Source organism: Tinamus guttatus, unplaced genomic scaffold (genome assembly GCF_059628265.1).
Source record: "Tinamus guttatus ecotype Peru unplaced genomic scaffold, ASM5962826v1 Tinamus_guttatus_pri_ptg000260l, whole genome shotgun sequence".
In the NCBI taxonomy this organism is placed as follows: Eukaryota; Metazoa; Chordata; class Aves; order Tinamiformes; family Tinamidae; genus Tinamus; species Tinamus guttatus.
In genome coordinates, this window is record NW_028288794.1 from 1,172,691 (window position 1) to 1,190,869 (window position 18,179).

Below are 18,179 nucleotides of genomic sequence, written 5' to 3' on the forward strand. Positions count from 1 at the left end.
TGCCGCATCTGGTCCCTTCCTTCCAGCCTTGAGATTGATAGAATAACCGGACTTAGGTCATGAAGCTGAAATCCCAGATCTGTTCATATTTATTGCTTCATGATTTTCTGATTACATCTGTTTCATATTATGGCTGAAATGTAGAGAACAGTGAAACTGTCATTGTGCTTAAGGACTATTAATTTTTACCATGGCAACATTTCTTTTTCTAAAGTAATTGTTATGATCTATGGCCACTTGGATGTGTTCCGTATATGTATGTCTAATTGCTCCTGTTCCCAGTCTTAGTTTAGTGAGAGTTGGTTGGAAACTACCAGATAAGGGTTTTAGCTGGATTTTATGAGTTTCTAAAATATTTTTGATAAGAAGGTTTTGTGGTTAGATGGAGCCCACAGTATCCCAGGGGTTAGGACAATCATTTGGGATGGAGGGGGCTCTCCTTGAAGGCTTTTCCGTGTATGACCTGTGTATAACGGTATGTGCAGGGGCTGTTGTGTGCCCTGCTCTTTTTATTGAAGAAAGGGGGAATTTTGAAAATTTTAAGTTCTGTCAGAACAGTAAAAAGGAGAGAAAAAGAAATTCAACCTAGAGAAGGCACTTAAGGATGTGTAACTTTAATAAAATATGATGACCGCCCTAGAAATGTGAGAACATGCACACAGGGAAAACATTTGTGACTAGTCAGGAAAGGCCATTCCTGCAGAAATTGTCATGTAGGACATCTTTTATATATAGTTGAGAAATATAAGAAATAATTTATATGTGCCATGAGCGTCTGTGCAATACTGCCATGAGTCTGGCTTCATAAAGCACCTGCAGCAGTAAGTAGCTGACATATGCAGTTTCTTACCAAAGTATCATGGACTCTTCTTTGTAGTCAGATTTCTGTAATGCTGTGCACAAGAATTGCAAAGAGCTGGCACATGGAAGGAATTCCTCAAATCAAATTTAGCACCCCACTGAGCAGAATGATGGTCAAAGCCTCCTAAGGCAATATTCATTTGAGAAAAGATATCGTGGTGATTTTGTGTACTCGAAGATGCCTTTTTTATTTTTTCCTAATCCAGAAATAAGACAGGAAAAAGGAATGAAGTTTAAGATCAATGATATTTTAAAGACCTTAAAAATGACATCAACAATGATGATGTTTCTTCTTTTCATCTTATGATGCCGCTTTTGAATTCTGAACATGCTCTTTGCTTGTACAGACCTACTCCTCCTCTGGTTTCAGAGTTAGAATATCCATTCTATATTCCCTGTCCTTTCCTAGGAGAAGATGGGGAAGAAATAGCCTGCACGCAGAATGGCCAGATGTACCTGAACAGAGATATTTGGAAGCCCTCACCATGCCAGATTTGTGTCTGCGACAATGGAGCTATCCTGTGTGATGAAATCCAGTGTCAAGATATGCTGGAATGCGAGAACCCGCAGGTGCCCCCGGGAGAGTGCTGCCCTGTGTGTCCCCATACAACCCGCGACTTTGACACAACCATTGGTAAGATTGGTTTCAGTTTGCTTTTTTGAAAGGAGAGCTAGTCAGGCTGGCCCTCTGAATGGTGCTTGCTCTGCTGCTGTGGTTCAAAATGGACCACAGAGAAGGAGTTTAAATCTGTGTCTGTTCCTAGTTTGCAATTTGAATATGCTGCAAGATTAATGCTAGATTTAAAGTTCTCTAAAATCAACCCAAAAAAGTAGGAACCTTGGGATACTTTAATAGTATTTCCATAGTAAAGGTTTAAATCTGCACAGAATCAATACTTGGCAGTTATTTTTCTTCTAAGATTGCACCTGAGCTGGCTCTGGAGAATGTTCTCTTCTGACCAGGAATCTGATACAAGTCCAAAGGCTTTATAGCTAAAAAGTTGATCTGAATTCCATCTTGATATTTCAAGGAGGTTGAATTCTGCATACCTTTTCCGGTTTATCTGGAACTAAAAAATGTATACATTAATGATATATCAGAAAATCAGTGTATTGTTTGGCAAAATGCTCAATTCCTGGCCCCTCTATATTTTATAAACAAATAAATATAAACATTATTTTAGTGTGAAGTGATTCCTCAAAGTGGGAAGTACAGATGGCCAATTCATGAAGCCAGTTCAACATTTATGTAATACTAATACAAACTACTTCTGAAATGGAAAACAAATTGTAGGAAGTATTTTGAACTCTGTATATTTTCCATACCTTAAACATTATCTCTTTTCCAGTCATCTTTTTTTTCATAGAGATACTTGGATCAGGCAATCACCCCAAAATTTTCGTAAGAGAAAAAATTCTGGACTTGCAATTAACACTCATTAATACCGTGTATTACATTATTTGAACTACATTCAATTTATAATAATTAAAGCATTTTTTTTTACGAGGGATATAATTGCTGTTAGCTAGCTTAATATAGAATGAAAAAGTGCTAAAGAGACCATAGCAGGAACTTGTGTAATTGAGCAGTGGAACAAGATGTAGCATGCATTAATAGGTGGTGCATCCTGCTGTGTTTGGGGAGGCATCAGGCCAACACTAATACACCCCACAGATATAAGAGAATTATAGACACATTCCAGGATTCCTTAATGTTATGTTTTAGATTCTTGTTAGACTTTTCTTTTGCTCAAGTCAGTAGCAAAACTTTCAATCTCACTGCCAAACATTAGGCTAATGGTAAAAACTAGTAAAAGTTTCTCACAAGATATAAGGCCTTCCTAAAGTGCTTTGTCTTATTCTGTGCAACAATGAAAAAGACTGGGGATCAGGGAGCAACACTGGAAATCCTGTGAACTTATTCCTACACTAATAGGAAGTATTACAGTATAGTATTACAGTAATAGGAAGGTTACAACACCTTCATGCAATTCTTATCATGCACTGTGTCTTAGAGTAAAAACATTAACTTTCTCCTTTTTCTTTCTTTTGCTCACTTCAATAGGTCGAGGAAGAAAGGTAAGATTTCATTTTAGACTTCTGAAAGAATATCTTAAAAATATTAAAGTCTTTCACATCTCATTGGAGTATTTCACAGAAATTATATATATATGCTTTTTGTAAAAGCATTTAGTTTATGTTAACATGCACAAGTAGATATCAAAACACAATATCAGTGTCATCAGTGAAATGCATGTGGTCTTTTTTCTTATTCTTCCTCAGTGGTTAGGAGATTGCAGCCCAAATAGAAAAAAAAATCCTGAAAGACAAGACATTGGCAAAAATGCTGGTCTTAATATAGGGAATACCTTGGTTGAAAATACCTTCAATCTGGGTTTAACTGGGATTAGATAAATCCCAGTTTAAGTCCTCTGTTTGATCTCTAGTGGTACCACAGAATAAGGAAAGGGCCTATTGGGTCATTAGGATCCAGACTTTTAGGACTGTCAGCTTTTTTCTTTGCTAAGACTTAACTGTGTAGTGTGCAATCCTTCTTTAAACACTATTACCTCATTTGCTAAAGCTTTGCATGGGCAGGACGTCTGTGTTGTGACCCACGCTGTCACTGCAGCTTCTCAAGGCTTCCTTAGGTTAGTTCTAGACTTCCTAACCAATATCCCTTCCTTCACGCGCGCAGTGTCTGCACATGTTAAAGTTATGGATTAGCTATGGTAGATATTTCAGTTTAGTCTCAGCTGTATAGCAGTAGACAAGCCTCGGCATTTGTCACATGGCAGTGACCATTTTGCTGTAACCATTCCGGTTAATTATATGTCATCAATTAATATGCCACCTGATATGGTTGTGTGTCTTTCTGCAGGGACAAAAAGGCGAACCTGGAGTAGTTCCACCTGTAAGTTCACCTTTTAATTTTATCAGCACTCTCTGAAAGTGTAATTTTTCAGTGTTTTATAGCAGAATTTCAGTGAATAACAAAACAAAATAAAAATGTACGGCTATTAAAGGAATGAAATTAATCGTTCTGTGTCACGTGTGTACCATTGGAAATTCTTGTTAATTGTATTTCAGGAAAAAATATTTGTTAAAAATCTCATAATCTTTATTTTTTATAGTTAGAACTTTGTGAAGATGTAATGGTAATTTAGTATTTGGACAGTGCAGAAATATTAGGGAAAACTGGTAAATAAATTCTCACTTTCCATTATGGAAGGATGTAAATAAAAATAGAGTAACAGAGATTGTCACTGTCATTCACTTATTCATTTCAACTTTTTAAAAAAGGTTTATTGAATCTCTAGTTTTAGTTAATTTCATTTTTTTTTTTACACAAAATACTTACAGTCTTGCCAAGATTTTGCTTGTGCAACTTACAGAAAAACTACAAAACTGAGAAGAGAGAACCAATTAAAAAAATCTTATTTTTTCAAAATGCCTTCCAACTTGCCAAGTAGCCTATTAATCTCTGTTACCATTTATTTTTCAACAAGTAGTTTCATGCAGAGTAGGCATACATCCCTAATGCTATGCAATAATTTCCATTTGTATCGCCTTCCTTAGGTTTCAGGAATACGAGGCCGGCCGGGACCAGCTGTGAGTAGTTTCTGGACTTCTGTGTCCTTAATGACAGTATTAATTCCCAGTTTTTGCCACTCCTGTTTTGTATTGGGAGTACGATGTGCAGGAGGGATGTGTCTGTGTGCCATGCTGCGGGAGGTGAGGAGGTTACCAGGATTACAGGATCCTGCAGCAGTGCCAGGTTAGCCCCATGCCATGGGTGAGTGGATGGATGTTCTGTAGTACATACGTGTCTGAGGCCCTGTAGTGCAAAGTTGTTGCTGAGGAGAATTTTTCCAGCAGGGATCTTTTTAGTGAAAGGAAATGCAGTATGTTCCCTGGGTACAACTAAGTGGAGAGCAATTCTGGATAAGAAGAGCGGGTGTCTCAAAATTGTGCATGTCCATGTGAAGAGCCTCCACATTTAGAAAACCTTTGCTAAATTGAGGTCTAGAGCACAAGACATGAAACCATTTTAAACGTCTCTGCATCCTGCTTCTACTCCCTTCAGGCAATATGGGATGGAGAAGAAATCATTTGTGGTTGTAACCCTTTTCTTTATGATCATGTGACAGAGAGTCACAAATAAATTTTCACATTTATTTCAGATCTTTAGCATCATGAAAAGGTAATTAATATTTCTAATCTCTCTTCTAGGGACCTCCAGGTTCACAAGGACCCCGAGGAGAGCGAGGACCTAAGGGAAGACCTGTAAGTTATTAAATATTCTCAGAAATTAAGTACTGGACTAACCTCAAAATGTCTCCTTGCTTCTGGACTTCCAAGTACTTTCCTTGTATTTCCCAGGAATCAGCAAGCAAACATAAAATTGTTTATTTCTAATTGTTCTCTGTTTAACTTGAAACCTCAGTATTTGGAGAAAACGGACATGGATTTAGCAGCATTTCCCCCAAATTCATGATTTTTCAGCTGTTACCCAAAGTAGTGTGTGAGTACTGCTTTCTCCAGGTTTTAAAAAAACAGAAGGACAAAATCCTGAAACATCACGTTCCTCTGTTGAAGTGCCTGCTGACTTTTTTACTAGTGACTACTGTGTGTCAAAAGCAATATTAACTCTAAGTCTCAGATCATTTCAGAATAGAAGACAGAGCTCAGGAAGTTAGTAGGAGTTAATATGTGACCACATATATTGGTATGCTGGTGAATAATATAATCAAGATTGCTCAGTGGAAATAAAGACTTCATAGGGGAATTTCAGTGTCTGCGTGTGGAGAACCACAGAAAAGCTGAAAGGGACAGCTGTAAGCTGAAAGACCACATGATCCTATTGAAAACGCTAGGTAAAAATGTAGAAGTTTCTTTTAACAAGTTTTAAAGACTTGTATCATTTTAATTTGTGTTTGGATATTTTTCTATCCCTGTGAAGAGTATAAGCCAATACTTAACATATTTTGTCTGAATAACAAACTTCAGATTTAGGCCACAGACCTTGAATTAACTCCTTTCCACTGTTTCCCCAGTGAGTCACTGTTGTCCATAGATGGTCATGACACTTACTAGTAAAGACGTGGAATCAGTGTGTAGCCTCTTTGAGAAAGATGCCAAGCCACCTCTGCTGTCTAGATGACCATAAGATAGTTGTACAATGAATAACTCTGAAGCTGCATAAAAGAATTGATGGAGTAATTGGAAAATCTTGCAGTGTGTAGAGGAATGTAGAGTGAGTTTACAGAGACATTTAAGTTCCCAATGAAATACTAAATAATTGCTGACTCTGTTCCATAGGTACCTTTTGTATTCCTTTCTAGAGGAGTGGCTAGAATTATATAGGACTTCAGAAATAGTAGGCACTCACCTGTGCTAGGATTCTCTCTGCATTTTACAAAAGCAGGACATTTGGACAAAAAGTAAAATCAGGAATGTATACATGTTTTTTACGTCTAATGTAGCCATCAAATTCTTTGCTGGTGTTACAATGAGAGATAAATACCTAGAGAATAACATATGTGAGTTTATAGAATGAATCTTGAAAGGTTAGTTTTGGAGCATGACCCAATCTCATGCGATTACAAATGATTTTTTGGAAGACAGAAGATCAAGCTTGCTCATAGCCGTCACTGTGTTTTGTTTCACGACGGTTTTACACTGCATAGTGGTTGCAGCAACTGTAGGACAGAGACACCTGAACGTGCTCTCCCGGAAACTGCTTTTCCCCCAGTGAGGAAAGATTTCCCCGTGGGCAGAATCTGCGTCCGGGCTTTGCTGAGCTGCCGTGGCAGGCCGGGATAACTGGTTTCCCTGCCTTGGGTGCGTGTTTAACGGATGCCCCCTGGTGGATCATGCGGAATTTTTTAAAGACCATTTCATTGACCTTGAGCTGTGAAGGAAAATGTTTTATGCATATAAACAAGAATTTATAAAAATAAAGCAATAAGTGTTGGTGATATAGCACTGGATAGGTGCAAACCTTTTTGTCTGGATCCTGGGGAAAACGGTTTGCTGTGTTGTTGAAACGGTTTGATTTCTGGTGACAAAAAAAAAATGCGCTTAGCCTTATGTCTTCCTGCACCACAGTGTATCTGCGCCCTTGGCCTAAGGCTGGGATTCTGATTCAAATTCAGTTTTCTGAGAAGGATTTACTGCCTGTGGAATAATTAAAGCATATGGAGAGCAAAGACACATATCATGGACATAATTTAAAGACATAATTTAAAGGATGTTGTTTGCTTACTTGGTGTTCCACAATTTTGGCATTCTTAAATTGCGATTTTTAACAACAGGACTGAATTGTCTAGGAGAGGTTTTGCCCCCTCCCCCCTCCCCCTTTTTTTTTTTGTTGTTGAACTAGGTTTTGTTAAGGTGCCTTAGTCCAAATACTAACAGTCAGTAGTCATTTTAGAGTAGCTTGATGAATTGTTTATTGGCAAACGTGTTTTTCCCTAATGCTTAGCTTAGTTTTCTTTTGTTTCTAAAAAAAAAACTTCAAGGTTAGGATCCTAAAGAGGACCTTATACTGGTCCTCTTTAGACAGTAGCAACTTTAAGGGCTTTTTTTTTTTTTTTTTTGAGGAATAGTATGATCTAGGATGGACTGATAGGGAGCCTGGGCATCTAAAAGAGCCTTGAGAGAAGTTACTAGAATTTTTTTGTGTGTTGGGTATGTGACTAATTTTAGTCAGTGCTTCTGATCTGAAGGTGGGAGCAGATGTTGAGGGATGTTGTTTAGTTGATGATGTTTTTTTGTGGAAATGCAGATTTATCATGTAACTCACAGACAACTGTTTGGCTTGATGCTTTTAATAAAAACCTTCATGCAATGTTTGCATTTCTTCTTTTCTTTCTAGGGTCCACGTGGTCCCCAAGGAATTGATGGGGAACCTGGTATCCCTGGCCAGCCTGGTGATCCTGGTCCTCCAGGACATCCTACCCACCAAGGACCAGATGGACTAAGCAGGGTATGTTTCGCACATGATCTAGTAGAAAGTAAGGTGAATGATGGGCTAGATGGACATGATACAGTGTTTGCTTCAGTGAATATGCAGCATCTTACAGAATCGGCCCTTTGGAGGTGCATAGCTTATAACCTCTTATATGACCAAGACTATAGTCATTTGGATAGCACTGTTGTACCTGCAGTTCATGTTCCACAGTCATTATGGAATAAAGCTAGAAACAGTGCAGATTCTGGCAGTAGAGCTGATTAATGAGTTTTCTCAAGGTGAATTTGGGAAAACTTTTAAAAGGCATACCTTTCATAGTGTATTTTAACATCTAGAAGAGCTAAGGTGCCCAAATCTAAAACCCTTAGTGCAATTCGATTAATTCTACTTGACTTAGACCCAAGGGATCAGGGCAATAGTACGGAGAAAGTAGAAAACAAAATTAGGAACTCAGAAAAGAAAAATTTCAGATTGTTTTTTACAATCAGCAAAAGCAATGAAAGTGTGGTTTGGTCTAGTTCTTAATGAAATGGTGAATTGCTTCTTGCTGGAATTATTCAGGCCAAATGGTAGATGATTTAAGTTAATAACGATTTGTGAAAAGCAATGGTAGTCAGCTTTGGATAGAAGTGAGGTGTTCTGCAAGGCATCTTTTTCACAGATTCTGTGAAACACTAACTATGGTTAATAATGAAATATATATTTGAGAGTTTCAAGTATATTCAGTTACACACCTGTTACTGTTTTGAAGGTACCTGTATTGATTTTTCACTCCACTGTTCCTGTAACAACAAGGAGCTTATATTGATGACAAGCTGGAATTCTGAAGTCAGGGCAATAGCCTGCAATTTGGGGTAGCATTTCTGGATTTAAATACCTTCCCAAATAATCCAGTAGAAACAGTTACAGGGAATCTCTTTAGCACAGGTGAATCCTTTAGAATCACAAAGCCAGGATGGGTGCTGGATGGACCCCATTCTTCATAGATTTAACTAGGAAGTATGCAAGAATAGTCAGTTCTTTAAGTGATTTTTGGTTTTTGTTCTTATGTCTAAAGTCTTTAGGCTTTTCAGAAGTGTGTTTAGGCAGCAATCTGATGCAAATCAAGACCTAAGTTATAGAAGAGCTGAATACACATTTCTGCTGTTAGTCCTCCTCAAACATGCTCTGAGCTGCCAGGTGTGAGGATCTAGTCCTGAAAGAAGCAAAATAAAACTGTTGACTGAAGCTGTGTCGGGAAGCACAAAGGCAGAAGAGAGGGGCGCCAACAATTCACTGCTCCAACTCATTTGTCTGTGTGGATTGACATGATGTGCAGCAGCCTTTCACCTTTGCTGACTCAGGGGAACATCCTCAGTATTACAATTTACAGTGATAAAATCAGCTATGTTTCTATTTAGCTTTAGATGTTTCTGAACTGGAAGCATAGTAAGTGAAAAGAAACCAAAGTCTTAGAAGACATGAAAAAATACTGCAGTTGAAGCTCGGGACTGATTTAAATTTGAAGGCAGCGAAAGTCCTGTGAAGGCAGTGGAAGTGTCTGTTGCATATGATGCCTTGTGAATCATCAGCAAGACTGCCAGCTAAAATCACATTTTTTTTTTTCAGCCATTTTCAGCTCAGATGGCAGGACTGGATGAGAAATCTGGACTTGGTAGCCAGATGGGACTGATGCCTGGTTCAGTGGTAAGAACAGATTACCTTCATATTGTAAAGCAGGTGTGAAGGAATGATGCAGAAGGGGAATGGATCCTCTTCAAATTCATATGCTTATATACATACAGTGTGTTTTAGTGTGGTTTTACAAAGGGTTTAAAAACAATGGAAAATTTTCTTCTATTGGAATGAAAGCCTTTTTTCCAACTTCCTCTGTCCCTCCTGCTATCTTTCTTCCCTCTTTCTTAAATACAAAAGCTACTACAAGTAAGGCACAGAAAAAAAAGCACCTTCTACCTTTCTCATTTCTCGAGTCACTGTGGAGTAAGCCCTTCAGAATACACAATTATGTAACTTTGAAGGTTTCTTTTTCATTTTGTGACATCAAAGATTATTTTTAGTAGCATTTTAAAAGATTTTTTTCTGAAACAAGCCATTAATTGAGAGCTGAACTTTGAAATTGCTATTATTTGAAAGTGGCATTCTATTTCTCCAGTGGCTCTGGTTTTATCATTAGTATCTCCCCCTTTTTAGATATGCCCATTTTTTTTTCTAGTGCCCTGGGAACTTAGTGATAATGTTGACATTTTTTACAATCTATAAACTTCCTTTCGCCACTCTAAGTTGTATCTACTAGAAATTGTGGGGTCATTTTTTTACTATCTTTTCTCACCATGTCTGTTTATCATGTTTAATAGCTTGTTGGTATTGCTAGCTTTTTTGTTGTTATTTTTGACTTGCTTCCTTAAGGAAACAATCTTTCAGTGATTGCATTCTATCAAAAATTGCCTATCTGAACATTTTCTTTCCAAATTTCGTTTCCTTGGCCAAGAAGGCCAATGGGATCCTGGGGTGCATTAAGAAGAGCGTCTCCAGCAGGTCGAGGGAGGTGATCCTGCCCCTCTACTCAGCCCTGGTGAGGCCACATCTGGAGTATTGTGTCCAGTTCTGGGCTCCACAGTACAAGAGGGATGTGGAGCTGCTGGAGAGAGTCCAGCGCAGGGCTACAAGGATGATCAGGGGCCTGGAACATCTGCCCTGTGAGGAGAGGCTGAGGGAGCTGGGCCTGTTCAGGCTGGAGAAGAGAAGGCTGAGAGGGGACCTGATCAGTGTCTATAAGTACCTCAAGGGAGGCAGTGAGGAGGATGGTGCCGGCCTCTTTTCACTGGTGGCCACCAACAGAACTAGAGGAAATGGCCGGAAACTGAAGCACCCAAAGTTCCACAGGAACTTCAGGAAAAATTTCTTAACAGTGAAGGTGACAGAGCACTGGAACAGGCTGCCCAGAGAGGTTGTGGAGTCTCCTTCTCTGGAGATCTTCCAAACCCACTTGGACGCAGTCCTGTGCCACGTGCTCTAGGTGACCCTGCGTGTGCAGGGGGGTTGGACTAGATGATCTCTGGAGGTCCCTTCCAACCTTAAGCATTCTATGATTCTATGATTCAAATCCCCACCAGTAACCTTTGAACTCAGTTTCAGTGCAATTTAAAAGAAAAGTTTCTAAAAATAATTTGATATTCTCCCATAGAATTAACTTTTGAATCAAATTCTTTAAAGAACTTTTCCTTTTTATGAATGTCTCTTGTCTATGAATTTACTCTGGTTACATATAATGACTCTATCCTGCTTATTTTTGTTGCCCACCATCATTCTGTTATTCCTTTCACTCACACCATATTTCAGACATCACACCTCTTGTACTCCCCTTCTTCTTTTGCCATTCCCAAACAGGATTCATTTTAATATTAGTATGTCTTTAAAGGACTTTATTTTTCAAAATCTTGTGCTCTCTACAGCCTTACACCAAGTCTGCTAAAGTCAACTGAAATTGAGTTTCTGATATTACTACATTTGGGATTGATTGATCCTGTTCTGGGATATCCTTTTTCTTTTCCTTTCCTCCTTGACTTAATGTCTATCACTCAGCTATAGCATGGATTTGTTTTGTTTTTACTTTGATTAAAATTTTAACTGGCATTTACTAACTCTTTTACATTGGCTTTACATTTTGGCATTTGGTTTAAAGTAAATTAAATGCAATATAAAAAAAGGGAAAAAATGTAATGGATTGTGTGTTGTGTTGAAGATAGAAATGATTAGCCTCTGCCAAAATACAATTGATGTCTGATATATTTTTCTTTGTATTACTCAAAGCAAGAGAATTATTGTTGGTAAGCATTATTTCTACATCTTAGTAAAGTGTATAATTGAGAAGGAAGTCTTTCCTAAAAAATCCCTTGAAATATTTTTAAGGGAAAATCTGGATTTCTGTTACCCAACCCCAACCATTTTGAAAATGTTGTAATGTCTTATGTGAATCATGAAAATACTTCTTATCTTTCTATCATATTCCTGCTCATGGCCGAGAATAGCTGGATGAATTTATTTTGTCACTGATTGTATTATATTAATCTAAGTAATGAGACTCAGTTCAAAGTGTGTTTATTCGTCACAAACAAATGTTACATTTTTGGCAGAGTTATGCAGGCATTCAGGTTCTTATTGCTGATGCCTGGCACTGTGACCTTCCAGAAAGAAAGCAAACCAGTATTTTGAATTATGTCTCTGTTTTGTTGTATATTCATTCTATAATGAGTTATGCCCCTCCATTTTTTTTTTTGAGTTTGAAGATTTCAATTCTTCGTGCTTGCTTTGTACTTCATAACATCTATCTCTTGAATAAAGAGTTTTCAGAGGCTTTGACCATAGAAATGTTATCTTATCTTGGAAGTCACAATCAGGCCATTCAGTTGTCTCAGCAAAATGAATGCTATTTGAGTAAGTGTATTTTTCAGGATGTAACATGCTGTATTTTTAAAAGGGTCCAGTGGGTCCAAGAGGTCCTCAAGGTCTCCAAGGAAAACAAGTAAGTCCTTTGACTTATGTGACTTTAGATAAGTGGCAAAAAAAAAAAAAAAAAAGGCAAAGTCCATAGTAGCTAGTGTATGTAACTAGAATTTGACTCAAAGACATGTCCGTCTTCAAGTACAGCTGAATCCATCCTCATCTAGAGGCGGATTTAAATATGCTGTTTTCAGGAGCCATGCTCCAGAGGTACTATATATGAAGCAATTCCATTAGAAAAGGGATTTACTATGGCTTGTTTGCTTTTATGGAGTTAAACCTATGGTACAGTTAGCCTATAAGTATTTTTTGTTAATAAATGTTGTCATGAGAAGTTATGTTATACTGTATACACATTAGACATCTAATTAGATGCCCCTAATGCATGCCTTTTTATTGCCAGAGTAACCTACCAGTATTTTTCACAAGGAATTAAGCTAAATAATCAAAAGTGTTACACAATTAAAAACATTGAACACTCTATTGGAGGAGGATGACCTTATCACTTCTATCCCCCTGTGTTTTTTTTTGTTTGTTTGTTTGTTTTTTTTACACTGTTGGACTCTACCCAGTGTGGCTTTTTACTGATCTAGTGCAAATATGCCATATCCAAGAAATCATAATTTGTTTCTTGCTTTTAAAAAATGGTTCAATTGAAAACAAAATAGGTGTGATTTTATTGCTCTTGCCTCCACTTTGTAATACTTCAGATTAGCAATGGTCTGTGCCATTAATTCTTGGCTTCCTTGTCTCATTCGATTTCTGATTTGTGGCAGAGTATTATTCTTTGGAGTTGTTTGCTGCAAGCGAGAGATGGTCCTAAAATTATATTGATGCTTCTGGCAGATTTCTGAAGAGTCTTGTTAACTCAAAGGGAACAATTTATTAGGGCTGCATAAAGGCTTTAAGCCAACACACATTTTTAACGAGGAAAGACCAATGAAAATACTGACTGTTCACTTCTGGTTTCGGTGTCGACATGGTGTTAGCCTCCAGTAGGACATAGGTATGGATCAGGACTTCTTTAAAGATTGAAGGAGCTTAGTATCCAACTTCCACTCATTTTGCAAAATGAGCTTGTGCTGAATCAGAAGCTAGATTGTGATTTTCCTGCTCATGGATTTTAATTTATATCTTTATGTTTTTACTTTTAGGAAGTCATAACTATATTTGTCTGTTCTTAATTTTAGGGTGGTGCTGGCCCCACAGGTCCACCCGGTGAACCTGGAGATCCAGGACCTATGGTAAGACCAAATAAATACAAACCTTTCTACAGTAGAATTGCATACAATTTATTATACCTCCTTACTTTAAAACAGATTGTTTTGGTATGTTGCTTTGACAAGAGCTATTAAGTAGCTAGTACTTTTGAATGTGAATGATAGTGATTATAGTACTAAATCACTTTTCCACCACAACACTGAGCACTAGTAGCGCCATATTCGCTCAGGTAACTCAAAGTTAAAAATATTCATTTTTTGGACATGATATAATGACTAGAAGGTAAAAACAAGAGCATAGACCATGTTTTCTTGAACCCACAGAGCTATCATCAGTGTTAGCTATAGTCTGATAGCTATGTATGAGAACAGTCCTCTCTCCCTGGACATTGCTGAGATGGCATTGAAAGGTGCCTCTGCTATGACTTTAGAGCAGGGTTTTTTTTATATGCTAAAGAATCTCTCCTGCATTTTTATGTAATTTAATGAATGTTTCTTAGGAGCAGGATGATTTCTTAGGAACAGATGTTTCTGAGGAGTAGTTAAAGTAGCTTAGATATAAAAGCAACATGTTTTTTTGCATCTGTTCTTATAAAACAATATTAACAAATGAAGCACATAGATACTATGACAGCTGAATTCTTGACAAATGCATTTATTTCTTAGGGTCCAGTTGGTTCTCGTGGACCAGAAGGACCTCCAGGCAAACCTGGTGAAGATGTAAGTTTGTTATTCTCCTCATTTTGTTTTATTTTTAATAAAATAAATATTGGCTTCTCTGTGCTGGTGACTAACCAGCAGATGTGCATGTTCTAACAACTTTTATGCTTCCTTTCCTTTGTAACTATACTTCTAATTAAGTCCAGTATCATAACTATAATCCTTAGCAAAAGATGTGTTATCTTTTCAGAACCTTCCTTTAACTCCTCAGGTTAAAGCACAGTCTCGTAATTATTTCTTGCTTTAGTTAGCCCATAAACTTCAGCATTGCATGATGAGAAAGGGAAACCTAATGATGATATACACCTGCATCTGGAAAACAAAGTTTTTCAAGTTAAAATTTTTTGATTTTGTCGTAACAGACTATACCCTTAACTAAATTTATGACTGTACTCATGAGTATGTACATATACACATGATTTCGTATCCATTTTATTGTACATACAATCATACATATTATTGATATATGAGTGATAGAAGAACTTTATTTTCTTGTTAGCTATTTTCATGTGTTTCTTTTTTTTTTTTTAATTTCCTTAGGGTGAACCTGGTAGACCAGGACAAGCCGGTGAGCCTGGATTTCCAGGATCTCCAGTAAGAGCATGACTATTTACATTTTAGGAAAATAGTCATAATTATGTCATCATCATTAGTCATCATTATGTCATCAATGATTGCAACACTTTGCCATGCATTTTCTGAAGTACTTTTGTCAACTTACTCTGATGACTTAAAGCATTGTGATAGCTGGGCACCAAGCAGGTAGTTCAAACGTCCTTGAGTTAATCTGGAGAGTTATTTAACAGGTGCATATTTCAGCTTTATCCAGTTTCAAAGATGAAATATTTATAAAACAGATGACAGTATATATGCAAGGTGGATTTCTGTGTGTCATCCACTTAGACATCATCTCATACACTGTCATCAGATTGGATAATGCCCACCAAAATCTAGCCTACAACTGAAACAACTTGCATGTAAGAGCAAGATTCAGGAAGCCGTTTCCTGCTATTTCACATGGTTATTTAGAGTCATTTACAATAAGTGCTCATAGTGAAGAAAGTGGAGGCAGGGTAGGGTGGTATTGTTTAGTTTTAAATAGCACTTTCTGGGACCTTGTTTTCAGAAAGCAACTGCCTTCTGAGGCATAGCATGAGAAACTGGTAAAAAAACAGGAATTTTTGTTCCCATGAAAACGAATGAAAGAAGTATTGCAATTCTCACTGCCTTTAGGCCGTTGCCACAATTGTGTAGCACTGCAGAGGACAGTGCTGACTGCACTAATGCCCCATTAGAGAAGCGCATGTTGCCTTGGCTCAAGGCAAGCCCCACAGACAGCTGCGTAAGTGAGGGATGAGATGTAGGTCCTTACAGTTGCATGGAATTGTTGCAGTAGAAATGCCCACCTAATCTTTAAGTAAAAGATTGCTGGAGAGGAAGAAATACTATGTTTTAATATTGCTGACCTGTTCCCAAAGAGTATGAAGGCGCTGATGTGATTTCCATTGTGAATGAAGATAACCAATATTATAACACAGGGCATCTAGCTCCTTTTCATTATTTAGCCTTTACTGAAAAAGAAATCTGCTAAAAAGAAATCTAAGTGCGGTGCAGTTTTGGTATAATTGCTAAAGGTGTTTTTATAGCAGGAATTAATTATGCCACTTGAGTGATGTTTTCTAATGTGAAAGTTCATGGTTTGATGTATTTCTGTTTTATGTTAAATGATAGCTCTATTTTTCTATCCCTGCTTAACTGTGTTGGGTATTTAAGCTTCAAAACTTGGGCTACCAGTGGTTCTTATTTCACAGCTCCTGTTGAAATTTGAGGTTTGATCATACACCTGTATAAGTCATAAAGCTTTTAATATCAGCATAAACTTACTTAACGCTGAGACTGTTAAGGGGAAGTTCATCTTCTGTGACCACCCGTTAAGTGTCAGGCTATATTATGTCACCAAGGAGGAATGTTAGGGGTTTTAGCAGTAATGCCGTTGTACTTTTCCATGCTAACAACATTATCGCTAATTGTATCACTGTAGAAATCAGTGTTTTTGTTTTGATTTCAATTATTATTTTATTTTACTCCTGCATAGGGGCCTCGAGGCTTTCCTGGTGCTCCAGGTCTTCCAGGTCTCAAGGGTCACAGGGTAAGAAATAGGATTTTTACTTTCCTTATAGATAATATTTTAAGACAGTTTCCATGTAAATACACTCAACCTCTTTGATATCTGTGGTGAATTTTATTATACGCGTAGTCCTGCCAGTTACAGAAGAATTGCTGGCACTAGAGAGGAAGACAACCTAGCAGAAAATCTAGGCTAGTGCCCTTCAAGTGCAGCTGACCTCTGTGTTATATTCTTTAGTCCTTTCTTCGCTCTAGTTTCAAATGGTCTGGGAATCTGGAAGGAGCTTGCATGAGCACAGCCAAACTTCAGGAGGGACAAACCTGACAGTTCTCTCACTTTGTTGGCAAGTCTGGCATTAGGGTGGAGAAGTCTGGAGCTGAATATGTTTGCAAGACAGAGTAATTACAAAGTGCCAAATTTTCCGGCCAGAACTTTACTTCAGGGAGGAATAAGTAGATTTCCTATGGCTCAGAGCCTCCTCCTTGTTGTGTTTAGGATTTCTTTTTCAGCAACAGAAAAAAAAAAAAAAACCACAAATCCAAGGAAATGTGGTTTGTACAATTTTTTTTTCCATTTAGGAAATGTTTAAAAATTGTTCTCCATCTGGACTTTTTTTTTTTTTTTTTTTAATTCTTGCCCTCTCCAGTCTGTTTTTAACGCTTTAGTACCAAGGTACTTTACCAGTAGAAATTCTGTGTCTGTGTGTGTATACCCAGTTATACATACACATGTATAAATATTGTCTCACCGTATTTTTATAACTCTTACAGGGATTGAAAGGACTTGATGGTCCAAAAGGTGAAATTGGAGCAGCTGGAGCCAAGGTATTCTCATGGCCGAAAGAACTAAATGCTGAAGCATGCTTTCTCTAGTGCCAAATAATGAAAGATAGTATATCCTTAGAGCAAAGCTCTGTGTCTTTCTCCTGTTAGTACTCGTTGCTTTTAGAAGAGGCTACATGAACTTACCCATTTTTTACTGTGTGTTCAATACACGTTAGCTACTACAAACTGCAATCTTTTAGTACAGGAGGGGAGCACGTGGATTCAGCAGGAAAATCACAAAAATCACAATTACGGCTGGGGCTCAGTTTTGGACCTGCAATACATCATTACAGAATTGGCCAGGGTCTGCCTGTATCACTAACTGAAGGCAGTAAATGCTATTACAATAGAGCCCATACCCATCTTGTAAGTTACCATTTGGCCCCTTTGCAGATCTTAATTTTGCTTAAACAAGATCAGTTTGTAAGAAACAGCGTTGGGAGAAAGAATATGTTTTATCAGACTATTTCTCTCCTAAGAGTCTCATTCTCTTAGAACTTTTGTCCCTTATTAGTAGTTCCGCAGCCTTACTGCTTTAACTCAAAGCACTTTAAGCACGGTTGCTGGCAGGAATCAATACTTTCGAATTCAAAACTTTTTTTGAAAGAGCATAGGAAAACTTTTCCAGGCTTTTCTGCATGTTCTGTGCTGTTGCTGAAGCTGGTTTGGCCAGCTGAGGGCAGTAATCACAGGTGAAACAGTACTCTTCTTTGGGATTAAAAATGTAATAAAGAAGTGAATCTTCCAAGATCTAAAATTAAATGTTAAATATTGATTTTCTGGGGGATCATTAAATCAATAGTCCAGGACAGCTTGTCTAAGATAAATTTTTTTTGCTAGGATTTCCCATCTATTTCAGTGGAGGCAGCAACAACAGAAGCAGAATAGGTAGAAAAGCATGTGTTGACAGATACAGGCACCAGAAGGAGAATATGTCCATTTCTTGTCTA

At 37.7% G+C, this 18,179-nt stretch overlaps 1 protein-coding gene across 1 annotated transcript in view; it reads left to right on the forward strand.

Moving 5' to 3' along the window:
• Positions 1–18,179, forward strand: part of COL5A2 (collagen type V alpha 2 chain) — a 92,798-nt gene that overhangs the window by 43,803 nt on the left and 30,816 nt on the right. Inside the window, exons 2-14 of the mRNA XM_088526976.1 lie at positions 1,277–1,495; positions 2,927–2,940; positions 3,743–3,775; positions 4,441–4,473; positions 5,095–5,148; positions 7,742–7,852; positions 9,446–9,523; positions 12,315–12,359; positions 13,528–13,581; positions 14,224–14,277; positions 14,818–14,871; positions 16,373–16,426; positions 17,176–17,229. Coding sequence (XP_088383102.1) covers positions 1,277–1,495; positions 2,927–2,940; positions 3,743–3,775; positions 4,441–4,473; positions 5,095–5,148; positions 7,742–7,852; positions 9,446–9,523; positions 12,315–12,359; positions 13,528–13,581; positions 14,224–14,277; positions 14,818–14,871; positions 16,373–16,426; positions 17,176–17,229 — 857 coding nt within the window. The remainder of the gene's footprint in view (positions 1–1,276; positions 1,496–2,926; positions 2,941–3,742; positions 3,776–4,440; positions 4,474–5,094; positions 5,149–7,741; positions 7,853–9,445; positions 9,524–12,314; positions 12,360–13,527; positions 13,582–14,223; positions 14,278–14,817; positions 14,872–16,372; positions 16,427–17,175; positions 17,230–18,179) is intronic.